Consider the following 14136-nt stretch of genomic DNA (forward strand, 5'->3'; position numbering starts at 1 on the left):
ATTTTAATTTTTTGAAAGGCTTTTGGATTTTTTTACTACAAATGCCATTACCCCTATTTTAAAATTAAATTGGGGAAATTTAATTTTACCATTAAATCATAGTGACATTTGAATACAAATATTGTAGAAAATTTTGCAGAAAATGGGTCCATTTCAAACCCATAAAACCAAAGCACTGCAATTATTTCTTTAAAATGATTTCTGTATTTTTCAACTTGCTCTAATGAAACAGTATTTTGCACTTCAGTAGCTGCTTTCATCCAAAAGGCATTATAGGGTTCCTTGCAAATATGAATGACTTAATACTGCTCCCTAAATGTACAGGACTCGTTACAGATCAAGGTTTTGCTGCAGGGAGCATAAAATCGAAATAGGGATTTAACGTCATAATAAACAAGGAACGTACTTTTCCTGGATTCTGTATTACTGCTGGTGCCTGGCTAGTCACTGTTAGAGACTTTCAAGAGCTGCTGCCCAAATTAAAAGGAACTGGAGCCAGACGGAGCCACAGGGTCAAACAAATAAAGTCGATGAAAAACCTTCTAAAGAGCAGCTTTCTAAAGGTAGAAGGAGAGGCTGCATCTCCCAGATTTCTCCTCATTTAAGACTAATGACATCTTTCTTTTGCATATATTCTCCATCATTTTTCACCCAGAGGCAATGAGGTGACTGAGTTTTGTCTTGGGCTTTATCCGAAAAGAGAGTTAAAATCCTTTTAATGTAAAGAAGATTTCTTTTTCAACTTACCTGGTTTTAAAACCTGCTTAAACCTCTGTGTTTTCTTCTCTTTTGCAATATGAGAACTTTAACTTAAACCTGCCTAAGTCATTTGGCCTAGGCTAGATTAAAATTGGTGGGCTCTAAACAAAAATAAAAATACACGCTCACAGCCATTAGGGGCCCAGCTCATACTAAGCCTCAGTAAACAAGGGCTTGTCCAAAAATATGTCATATCTGAGTCATTAATTTAAATCACAAAAGTCCTATTAAAACTTCATCTGTCCCTACAGCTATGCAAACTTTGGACCAGCAGATCATGATCAACCATCAAAACTCCTTCCAGACAACCATGCACCCTCTCAATGCCTAACAGCCCAGTTATTTTATTTTATTATTTAAGGTGATTCTGTGGTAGTCAGTGATTCCAGTACTTCAGGAGCCACTGCTTTACTCAGCACTGCAACAAATTTAACTGTGGCAGAGGTACAACCTTCTTCTGAAGACTGCATCAGGGTCAGACACAGAAAACACCAAAAGTATCTAAAGTATGAATTAGTAATACAAACAAGTTTATGTACCTATTTTTGTAAAATTTTTGCTGCCTTTTGGAACTCATTTGTGCAAAGTAAGATAAAGACAGTGATGGTCAAGAATTCCACATTAGTGCTGAATACGTTTAACTTACATTTTATTTAAATATAATGAGTTCTAATATAATATCAAGAATACTGAAAGAAACAGCTGGCACATATGGTGAATTATCTTACACAACACAGTTCATCTCGAGATAATTCAGGTGTAGAAAAACAAATTCTATAGTATGCCCATTCTAGAACATATATGCATGTGTATTTATAAATACATATGCACATATTTTCCCAGTCACTTACTAATTGGGATATTGAGTTTGAATCCAATTCTGTAAACACATGCTTGTTGCATCTGAATCACTATTAACATATAGACTCCTATTTTATTAACCCGAATGATCACCATAATGAAAAAACTACTGTCTCAGTGAATGGGATACAATTTTTACAAAAATATTCATTTATACCTTTACTCCAAATATTGGGTACTTTTGCCACAGAAAAAGTAGAGGGGAGACTTCTGGTTTTCTTAATTTCTTTGGAGGACAAGTAAATTCTGCCAACTTCCAGCACTGCTGGCCTGACTTCATTTGTGATTACTAAGTTAAACATGTCTCAATAGAAAAATGACTTAGGCTTTCTCCTCATGTGCCTTCAGCTGTGAAAAATACTACTATATTTAAATCACACACACCATAGGGCACTCTCCAAAGACACAGAACTCTCTAGGGCAAGATAAAAATGCTGGTGTGGAATCTGAAGTGTATTGCAGAGCAGAGGTGCCACATGGTTTCAGAAGACCTTCAGAGATATGTAAATTAGTCTGTAATCTTCAGGCTGTGTTGTGTTAATTAAATTTCCAATCCTCATTACTGAAGATTTACTTGAAATAGCTATTTATTTAGCGATTTTTGAAAGGGTTGGTGAACCAAAGAGCTGCATCACAATTACTTTAGTTGCCAGTGTATTGTTTTCACAACTTGATGGAAAAAAGTCTGAAAGAACTTTCCTCATTTCTGCCTTTAGGCTATCCAGGCTATTAATGGCCACACCAACATGTCTGCTGAAGAGTTCACAAACATGATATTTCAGAAGATAGATGTGAACAATGACGGTAAGAATGAAGGTTTTCTTGGCATTGGTAGGGATTTTCCCCATAAGGAAGTATGGGATCAAGAGGGGAGTTGAACACACTACTGAAGAACTGACTGTTTTAGACAAACTGAGAGCCTGAATCTGTTCTTCTTTACCCATATTACTTCAGCTTTACAGTGAAGTGTAAATCAACTGACTCAATTAAGCTGACAGAGGAATTACATGCAGTAGGGGCTACAACATGGAGGTCTTGCACTGTTCATCCACAATGCCAGTACTCTGGTTGCACAGCAAAATGAAAGTGTGATCAAAGTATTCTTTTAGTATATTTGTGTTGGCTTAATCTATCTAAAATGGATAAGAAAACCAATTAAGATGCATGGTTGCACAGGCTCTAGCATGTTCTAAAGACTGGACAGCATATTGGATGTCCCTTGAAGGCTGATCGTTAACACATGCTAAGACACATGCTACTGTTTTTTCTCAAGATAGCTAGATTAAGCCAATTGGACTTGCATTTGGAAACTAAAACTTTAATTCACTGCTTCAGAGTTGTTTCTAATAGAAAATCTGTCACATGTGAATGTCTTCCCTCATATTTCTAATCGTGAAGATCCTCCTTCCACTGGCAATTACATTTTACATCAATTACTGCAATCATTGACGAATTAGGAATATTAGGAAAGCATCGCAGAGCAAAATCAGATCCCAGCCAGGAATTCTGGGCATTTTTTTGTTCATTTTTCTGGTCTTATTTGGTGTATTAAGGTTACTTTTAAAAAAGCTGTTTGTGATACATAATCAAAGTATAAACAGTGATCTTGTGATGCATGTGAATAACTCGTAGAGGATTTTTTCCTCACCTGCTTGGCCCATCTTTTGGGTGAAGGCAAATTACCAAAGGACTCCAAATAACATATAGTCATATTCCAGAATCTAACCCAAATTCCATGATTATTCGTACTTCGGCCCCTGCTTTGACCATATGTTTACTACAAGTAATAATTGGACCTGAGCTAGACCATCAGTTGAAAAAAAAAACTTCTGTGTCTTATGTTTCAGCAATGAAATGCAAGAACATGAGTTATTCAGAATTATCTTCATAATACTCCCATTTCAAACTTTCCATAATTAGTTATTTTTCAAATAGCTGCAAAGCAGCAGGACTAGCTCCACCTGAGGAATGGGACAAATTTTACCAAGTTTAGCTTAAACTATGCTACCTAGCTTCTTATTAAAGAAAAGGGCAAATAGACAAATAAGTCGCAATGTCCTTCCTCACATTAAAATACAAGAAATAATCCCATGGTTGTAGGGAGCAATTCTTAAAACAAATCTCCTGATGGCTTTGCAATTTATTTTCATTAGCTCCAGGAACTCTGAGACCCCTCGTGGTCACACTGAGTGTGGGCATGCCAGTGTAACCACATCTCACTGGTAACTGCAGTGGGTTTTGTATGCTTGCATGGTGGTATTGGTACTTTGACATATACAGCCTGGGATTAAGAGGAGGGAATTGAAGACCAGCTGACCTGCATAAGCAGGAAAATGATGCAGCGTGTCCATCTGACGGGTCCAGGAACCCCATCCACCCAAGGACCTCAGTCAAAGGCAACACAGAGGGAAGATGGGAAGTAAGAGAAGTGCTTGGGGTAGGAGGAGAGATCGGAGGAAGTGAGCGATGAGTGGCAAAGCAGGAGGACACAGACAAATGTAAAGAGGTGGCTTGTTCCGTCTCTGCTCCTGGGATGATTATATCAGGGCACTGGGGTTGAAAGAGGAGGCACGAACATCCTCAGGGCACTGCACGCCAGCCCCTGGAGATTACTCCTCTCACTGAAGCCTAAGAGCCAGGACTTCTGTCAAATGAAGTCTTTCCACTTTAATAGTGTGTATATGAGCCTGCTCACCAGTGCAGTGAGGACCCATATGACCAAAGAGGAAGCAGCCTTTATTGCCCATGGGCAGAAAGTGGTTTTTACATTTTTCAAATGCTGATCATTTTCCTTTCTCACATCAGATGAAGTTTCCAAGGTTTCCATGAACAAAAACCAAAACACAAAAAAACTCCAGGGAGTACTTAAATCTGAAAATAGCCAAAAGTCATCTAGCTAAGCATTCACCAGAAGTACACACGACTTGAATTGCTGCTCCCCTGCACCCTGGGGCCCTAAGTCATCCAGCTATCTTCCTCTTTGCCTGGCCTCTTGTCATTTCTTATTTCTGTGAGAAATCACTCATTGTTGTGATTTTAACAAGAAACTCCGAACCGTTCTCAGAAAAAAGAAATAAGCTCTTCCTATTAAACCATGCTCTGTTTCCCCTCTCAGAGAAAAACAGTATCACTGGAATAACTTCTAACCAGAGAATTGTGTACACTCCTGTGCACCATGCAAGCAGACACATGCTTAGGACTGGCCTTTGCCTTTGTTGACAAGGAAGAGAGCAAGAAAAGAGGAAGAATGCTAAACGATATTCCTGCTCCTCAATAAAAGAGCTTTTATAGTTGTCTCACAACTTCCAAGGTATTACCTGATTTTGACATAAGACCAAAAAATCATGCTCTAAATGACCATTTCAGTTGCTTGGAAGAATTTATTTAATCAAACCACTTAACTGATTCTTTCACTACATCTTATCATGGCTCTAAATAATCCTAGTAGTCAACACAGGGAGTATGCCTGGTAATCCTCAGCAAATCATGCCCTAATCTCTGTTAAAACCAGCTGTAAGATAAATTCCAGTTAGCTCTGTGAGAATTGGTCCATACATCTAAATTCAGCCTTGATACAGGCTTCATTAGCGCCCTTTTTCACACATTTCTGTCACCATAGATGCTAAGCACTCATAGTTGTCCTAGACTTCTGTGAAAGGTGTGTTTGATCTCTTTTAACAGAAAAAAGCAAGTCTGAGTTCTAGGATCTGATGCAAAGTGGGAAAAGATTAGAAAATATTCTGCTTGCATTTGCCTATCAGCAGAGAACAGGGAACCTTCCTGAGGGATTCAATCTGGCGTGAATGGCCTTGTGTTGGGCTGAGAGTGATTGCTGGGTTTCTCGGTTCCTAAGGAGTATCTGACTTCCTTTTAGGGGAACTGACTTTAGAAGAATTCATCAATGGCGTGGAAAGTGACGAGGACCTAATGGAATTGATTACGAAAAATTTTGACCTTTCCAACGTACTCAAAGTCATACAGAGCGGCAGGAGACACAGCATCTGAAGGATCCAGTGACGGATGTGGCATCTGCGTCATCATTTCAAGGAACATAATATTTGATACATTCAGAGAGCTTGATGTCATCAAAGCCTGCCCAGGCAATACTGAGCAGCCTGCTCCAGGAGTAACAATTTGCACTCTTGACTCCACAGCTCTCCTGTTCTTTTCTTTATTCTTTCCCTCGCTAATGACTGTGGCAGCCACAGGACACAAACCTTTGCCTACATATAACAGAAAAGCTATTTGATGCAGTACAAATAACTTATTTGGTCTCTATGAACACTGTTCAGAGTAATCAATGAAACAATGAAAATATCGCAAAATGCAACCTTCCTAGAAGACAGAGAGTTAATAAATTTCTTCTTTTAAGCACAGGCCCTTTAACCTACTGTCTATCTAAAGTGTGGATAAAAACTTCTACGTAGGACTGGGTTCTATCCGGATTAATTAAGAACAAAGCCTGGTTTGCATTAACTTAACATTTGCTCTAATCAATACTCAAAATTGGAGTAGGTTCTCTGGGAAACACCTCAGTCAGCTTAATATTCCTGAGATGTGCACCCTCCTTAACAAGCTGTCTAGCACTCTTGATTTTATTACAACTGTAAATTAAAATAATGTGATGATTTGTTGGTTTTGGCAGGGTTCAGCTACTGTTCTTTCAAATTAACCTTTTACAGAAGCGCTGGAATGAAATTTTGTTATCTTTGTAAAGTAAAATTAGATGTTCAAAGAATAGCTAAAACCAAATCATTTTGTAAGCACTCTGTTTTCCCAGAGATTTGTGTCCTTTGACTTGTATGTCCTCCTTTACAAAACAACTCGTTTTCACTGGGCTCTTTGCCACAGCTGCATGAGACAAAAGGTAAGAGGCATCACGACTAGTTCCTGCTGATGGGACTGCTGGCTTCTGCCAAACAGACTGTTTAACAGCTGAATTCTTCCTTCCTGCCTTTCCCTGACAGGGAGTACTAATTTAGGTATCTTTGCCCTGCCCAGATACCTGGGCGAAAGCTTTTAGCAATTTAGTCTCTTTGAGGCTTCTACCTTCTTTCAAACTGGGTTCCAATTGTCTCTGAACGTGGTAGCTGTTAGGAGTGCAGGGAAGGCATTCGCAGATGGCATGATCACATATGCCTCGTTTTCTTAGGAAACCAGGCTAAAAACAACTCAACCTTACTTTACAAATAACATGATTAATTCTATAAGCTGAAATGGAACTGCATGAACTGTCTTCAAAGGGAAAATTACAGTTCTCTCTGGTTCTGTTGGGATTGATTCTCTCTCAAGTCTGCAACAAGTTTTATCAAATTACTACATTATATCAGAAGAATAAGTTCTCCTTGCCTGACAGTGCCCTGCAGGCATCACACTCATATTAGTTATTGTTAGAAGTATCAGCTTTATGCAAAATAATTTGTGCATGGATCGGTGCAGGTTGAATTAAACAATTATTAAGATTTCAATATGAAAATGTTTTTCTTCCAAATTCATTTCAAATCCATGTCCATTTGCACATGAAATGTGCTCCATCATCTGCACTTATTATCTCAGGTTCTGGTTTGATCAATGGAATATACTAAGAGTATGCAACATGCATCACTTGACATTATAAACAGCTCTGACATTATAGTTCTGACATTTGAATCCTTTATATCCTTTCCAAAAAAAAAGAGAATGATGTATGAGATTGCTGGTGGTTCGAATTTTAAGTTCTTGTATTTATTCATCACTGACACATTAATATGTCATTGTCAGTATCAGTTTTCTCACACCCAGACTTCAAAAAAACCACTTTTTTTAATCTAATGTTTTTGTATTTAGATCCTATGAGGGTGGTGCCCTTCAGAATTGGCTTTAAAGTATTTAAAATAAAATGGCCCAATCTAAGCAATTTGGGTGTATGGGAACAGTTGTATTTTGGATTTTTGCTTTTAAACTAATGAAGTTACGGACTTTGAAAAATGACTACTATCTATGTTCACAGACTTTTTTTTTATAAAGGGATTTTAAAGAGAGTATTTCCATTTAAATTTGTCTAATTTTTCTGTGTAACTGTAATTATATGAAGTGAATTACCAATTCAGGAGGAGTGTTGTGTTGTATTAAAAAAATGATGTATGTAAGGAAATTCTTAGCCATTTTTTGTTAAACTGAGTTTTAAAGGAGTAGCTGACATGCTCGTTTTCTACACTTCAATCTAAAATCATTTAGCAGAAACCTGTGTAATTAAGAAACAAGTATCTTTGCTGTTTAATGTAAACACTCTGGCACATCATTTCCAAAAATATTTACCTACATTAACTCCACATGTGTCTGGGACTATTCATAAGATTCTATCTAGGCTTTTTTATAAGTTGATTAACATAAATTTCCTTTAACTACTTAAGCACAATTTGATACACAGCTGCTTGAGATAAATGCATTATGGCCACAATTTTCTGTTGGTCTCATTCTTCTAAATTCATCAGCTGCTCATCAAGTGTATCACTGAAATCAGGCGGCACGTGGAAAACCTGTCAAGTGCGACCGCCCAAAGTCTTGTTCTGAAACAACGTGAAGCTGCAACTCATTGTGGTGGAGGTGCTTTGTAGTCATGAAGGAATATTGTAAGTTCACCTATCGAAACGCTTATTGCTAGTTTAATAGACAGCAGAAAAGGAAAAAGAAAACCCAGTGTTAGCTCATGTTACGTACACACCTTAGCAAATATTTAAGTGGTTAAGGGGCAGTGCTGAGCCACTGATCCTGGGGACTGCCACAGCCCACAGGAATGCTTTTGCTTCAAAGCCCTGCATGGGAGAGAAAAAAACGTCATAGCACATGCTCTCAAGAAGTATCTTTGTCAACAAGATTAATGCAGATGCCAGCTGTGAGTGTCTGGAGAAGCTGGGCTGCCTGTATCATCATCACAGGGGGGTGGGTTTTAATTAAGATAGATGTGTACTGAGAATGACTAATCATTTTGTCACTATATTCACCTTGGAAAGAATCACAGGTTTCAAATTCACTCTGTGCAGCTGGGTGAGCTTTGCCAATCAACAGGGTAATTGGTAGTTTCTCTTCTAATATAAGGTCTTTTACTGTTAAGAAATCCTTATGACTTTATGTTCTTTTTATTGCATCTAAACAGCTAAAGGTAATTAGTGTGACAGTTCCCTTTTTTGAACAATTCTTAATTGTCCTAAAATTATCTCCTTTTCTTTTCTGGTAGCTCAATATGCTAGGAAAATAAACAGGTACTTTTTCTTCTGAGAATCTGGGAATTCAAAGCCACAAGCAAACCGCCTTTTCTTGTAGATATGAAATCGCTTAAGCATTAACAGGCAGGATTAAACCTTATGCCACGGTTATGCATCCCTGACAAAGTGGGGGGATAGCTTGCTGTGGTGTGGAAAAGATCTCACAGCTGCATTTAATTTTTGACCTTATGTAAGATTAGCTGTACCATACAAACCACAACAGCTAAGTATTCAACTAAATATTCAAAGCTTGGGTTCCGTGTGTGCAAGGGTGTATGTCCATTTACTTGATACTGGATCAAGATTTTCCACATGGAAAGATTTCTAGAAGCTCTGCATGATTATAGAAATTGCTGAAGATATCAGGGAGGGATTTTTAAGTACCATTTTTAAAACTTCTGCTAAATACAGTAGAATATTCCAAAAAACAGGAAATGCAGGTAGCTTTACACGGTACTTTTTGACCTGCCCTTATTAGAAAGCTGAGGCAGAAAACAGCTTAAGTATATGATTTTTAACATGGCAAAATCTAGCTGACCTTAGGCTGTAAGAGCTCTGTCTGAAATAACAAGCATAATGACCCATCTCTGGCTGGAATAGGCTCTCTTCTCCAGTCCCTGCCCAAACTGTTTGCATCACTGGCATTTCTACATTAGTAACCAGGCTATGGTGAACCCTTGCTTTATTCTCCAGTGACCTGACAACTTCTTCTGACCTAAAGATTAGGAAAGGAGCCACTGCTCAGGTGGTACATGTAGTAGGCAGGGAACTTTTTACTTCTACAGCCCGACTGGGACACAGAGCGGAAGACAAAGCTCTGGCTTTGAACGAAGGTAGATGGATCAACTTGAAAAGTGATGTCTTATGCTTAGGCCTGTGCTGATTTTTGCTTTACATTAGCCATGTGAGAGAAGGTTCAGCCATCACAGGTAACCTAACTGCCAAAGACAGTGGTTCTAAAAGTTTTCCTGTATCACTACTTAATTTTTATTTCCACCTCCTCTGCAGTAGAACTGTAAGAGAATTTAAGACAGCTTTCTACACAGTTGTTACTGCACTTACAAACAACACTGTAATGAAATACTAGCTTTTGAGTTGCTAAATCATCAAATACTACTGGCTCTGGTTTGAATGTCTAGTTGCTTTTAGTAAGGCCTGAACTTCTTGTCTCATTTAAAGCTGCACTGTTTACAAAACAACATAGATTAACCCACGTCCCGTGCAGAATACTGGAGAGACTGGGAGGGTAGAAGGGAGGGACTCACAGAACACGCAAAAAGACCACAGGGAAAAAGCAGGAGGGGAATAAACCTGTAGAGGGAGAGGAGGTAGAGGTGATCAGGCCCCATGAAGGGACATCATGGTGTGACAACCTCTGGCCCTAAGGGACATGCTCTAGAGGAAAGTCCAAACGTCAAAGTATGGAAAAGAGGAAAAGGAGGAGAGACTAAGACTATGAAGAACCATGTTCATGTTGTGACTGTTCTGTGCCTCAGACGATACTTGACAACTCAATTGCTTCTACAAGTGCTCAACGAAACCTTAAACAGAGAGTATATAGTATTTCATCTGAGACTCTGTCCAAGATTTGACTTTCCTTGCTGCCCTAATGGAATTGTGAAACTTTTCCAACAATGCACTCTTGAAGAGCCCAAAAGAGGTCATACACACTGTCCTGTATATGCCTACCTCCTGCACAAAGGTACAAACCAAAATTGCCTTCTGAGATTGTCTAGCAATCAGATTAGTAGTGTTAAAAACAAGGAATCTGAAATAGCGATAATCTGCACCAGCAGTTTTTTCTACCTGAGGATAGTGCTGGGGCACTACTGTTATTGCACCTGATTTCTCAAATACCAAGGGAATTAACCATTCAAGATGTCTTCTGCTTCTTTGCAGATGTTCAACAGCCCAGCAAAACAAATGTACCTTTTGTTGTTCCTCTCTAGATTATGTTCGTTAGCTGTCCAAGTTAGCAAGGTACCAACAGGTGTGTTGGCATGCGGAATTTTGCATGCTGTGGAAAACTATTTATTTAGGAAACACAGTAATTTCTTCCCTCACAGGCCACTAAACACCCTCTGAATGGCAATGGTACTCAAGCACTGTTTTTCACAATTGAGCCTGAGCAACTGATCTAAAGAGAAAATGGCTGGTATTCCATTCTCCTATCCCATGAGCCATCTAGTCTTCTGGCTTTTTGAATACACATAGCAATTACAGATCTATTAAACTCCACCCTTCTTGGAAAACTCAAAGTACGCTCAGAATGATAAATGAATGTGGAATTACGGATCATTTGTGGTCCCATTATAAGTCAATGATCCCATTGATTGCAAACCGGAACAGAATTTCTTCACGCTAACATCTAAAGAATACATCAAATTCTTGATTTATTCAGAATCTTATTAACCTTTTATGCAGCACAGTATTTCTGTGGCCTACTGCAGAAAGGTGTAGGGAAGGAATGAAATAAGTATTTTGAAAACACTTTAAAAAAAAAAAAAGAGTAATGTATTAGTGCCATGATCTTTTTCCTTTTAAAAAACAATGAAATATTCATGGAAAGGGTTGACACAGTTTTGAGTGTATCAAAAGAAACTAAACTCCCATCAGGCTTCAGGCACAGCTTTCCATTCTTAGCATCCATTCACATGTTCCTTCCATCGCTGTCCCCAAAGCAATAAAAATGATGTGGGTTTTTTCACACTGGCAGCATACCTCTGGCACATAGCTTTAATGGTTCTGGACAATATGGGAAGAGTTTGCACTTTTCCTCCTCTTTTTATTTAAATTACAAATATTTGACAAACTGCTTCTATCCTGGAGGATTTCAAATCCCCTCAGATTTAAAACACAGCTTACTTTTAAAGAGCTGCTAATACTTAGAGGAAAAAGTTGAACATTTGCAATTAAACAGGTTTTTATTGTTCTTTCATTGTTTCTTTATTATACTAAACATGCTTACATCAAAAGAGGATCTTTATTCCCTTGCCCTTGTTTATTTTTTAATTCGGTCAGTCTTTCCTTTGATATCCTGTTCACCAGCTCAGCCTCTAATGGCAGTGTCAGCTAGCAATCAACTTCTGGTGAAGATCATAATAATGTAGTCATCTTCTAAGCAATGCAATGACTTCTAATAACATTCCATAAATAGTGAACATCAAACAGCTTGCAAAACACAAACTATAACTTATGACCAGAACTACCTCCAAGCAGAATACTTTTTCAGTTCTCCAAGAAAGTTTGGGGTCTTCCCTAGAACTTCAAAATGCACAGGGAAAACAAATACACAAAAAATCCAAGCTTTTTAATTATCAGTCAATTTTTTCTAAGTATCTAAGCTGGTGAGATTCCCAAGCACCCAAGTTAGGAGCTGACTTTCCTTAGTCAGTGGAAAGAGGAAGGTCTTGTAATGGTAGGTCAGCACATCAGACCTACCATCTAAAGAAGCTGATATGAATAATCAAGCAAAATAAAGGCGTAGTGTTGCTCCCCAAAAAGGGAAGCTCCAAAAATGATGTGTTCTGCCTGCCAGGGTTAGAAAATGCCTCTGGAGAACACAATTATAAATCTTAATTTAGTACTTACTGGTGGGCTTGATTGTTGCAGAAAGCACATTTGCGCCCACTCAGATACAGGATGTGTTCTGCCTCCTGTCTAGAAAAGTGCCAAATGCTGCCAGCTCTCTGAAGAGAAGTCAGATGTGCACAATAGGCAAGAAGCTACTCCTAGGACTAAAGGGAAGTGCCGATCAATGATCTTAAGACAGCCCAAAGTGAGGGTGGACACGTAAGAAATGACTGTTCTGCAGGTACAAAAGTTAGGGGGAAATAGTTCAACAAATAAACTACATCATTTCAGATGGAAGAGAAATCATCAAAGCAAAATCCTTCTAGCCCCCCAAAGTTTCTCCTGAAAGTGGTGATGGCAAAGTATGTTTGCGGCAAGACAGTCTGCTGCTGGCAGGAAGGAATACTTTATGTGACGAGCAAGCAAATCGGATATGAACGGAGTATAATGGGTTCTTTGTCCATGTCTTTTTTCCTGTTCCCACTGTTTTGGTCTGCTTGTGGCTGAGGGGTTTTTTTCCCCTTCCAAATTCTTTCTGCTTTTTCCTACCTGTCCAAAGTACTACTAGAAGCTCGAGGGAGAGGGAGTCAGATCCTGAGAAAAAACAGGAGAGGACAGATAAAAATGGCCTTCCAGCATCTGGGGAGTAGCTTTGTGCTGGAGAAAACTGTTTACTCACAGATGTGCCACTCCTGCTGCTTATTTTGATTTCTTTCATTTCTGCTTTGCATTGGCATTCAAGGCGCACTGAGATGAACTTCCCTGTTTACTGGAGAGATATAATAAAGCATCTTTTCCTATATATCTAAAGCAGAGACATCTGGAAATGAGAGCCGTGGTGCAAGGAGGCCTTGTGACACTATTCCCATGATGAGGCTCCGCTTATCAGACTGAGAGGAGCATTTCACATGGTGTGGTAATTTGCAGTAAAAATTGCGACAGATGGTGTGTGTTAGTGTTTGTGGAGTTTATGAGATTAGTATTTGGCTACAGATCTATCTCCACATGTTTCTGTGATACCAAAAAGAGTGCAGAGAGAGAGAAGCCCGAATAAACACAATTTTTTCTTAAAGGAGGTTTTGTTGAGAATCAATTTCACTATAACCTCTGTAGTAGTATGGTGACCAGACACAGTGAGCTATATAAATCCAGCTCTAGTTTCCACTCTAAAAGTAATCCTCATCTATATCTGTAAAAGATTCTTGATCAGCTTTTGTTTTCCCACATGCTGCTAATCTATGTATGGTATCGTCTTTAAAACATACAAGCAAGAAATACACCCCCTTGACTAGCAGCTCCTTTGCTCCCTCCCAGCACCCATCTCCTTGTTCAGATGATCTTACCCCCCACCTCAGAGTATAGGTCTGTGTCCGCCTTACCAGACCTTCTCTAAACACAGAGAAATGTCTAAGCAAATGTTAACCTTGTGCACCATAAGAGTAAGGCAGGAAAAAAGCGCAAAGCAATACTTTCTTTTTCTTTCTAAATTATTTGGGTGTATTGTGCCAAAGAGCAGACCTAATCTTTCAGTTTAACTGAGCATGGTGATGTGTGACGCTCTAAATATTGGGTTAAGTGACAGGGAGCACAGCGTTCAGCTTGTCAAAGCAGCATGATGAACACGCATACAGCTCAGAGACACACAATAAGCGCAAGTAGCTAGGGGTGCTGGATGCTATGTGAAGGACAAGGGTATAAC

General features: G+C 38.9%; 1 protein-coding gene across 1 annotated transcript in view; it reads left to right on the plus strand.

Annotated features, from left to right (window-relative positions):
* Positions 1–5625, plus strand: part of GUCA1C (guanylate cyclase activator 1C) — a 34392-nt gene extending 28767 nt beyond the window's left edge. The window contains exons 3-4 of the mRNA XM_050910614.1: positions 2337–2424; positions 5495–5625. Coding sequence (XP_050766571.1) covers positions 2337–2424; positions 5495–5625 — 219 coding nt within the window. The remainder of the gene's footprint in view (positions 1–2336; positions 2425–5494) is intronic.
* The last annotated feature ends 8511 nt before the right edge of the window (positions 5626–14136 follow it).

This window comes from Gymnogyps californianus, chromosome 1, assembly GCF_018139145.2.
Source record: "Gymnogyps californianus isolate 813 chromosome 1, ASM1813914v2, whole genome shotgun sequence".
NCBI classification, from domain to species: Eukaryota; Metazoa; Chordata; class Aves; order Accipitriformes; family Cathartidae; genus Gymnogyps; species Gymnogyps californianus.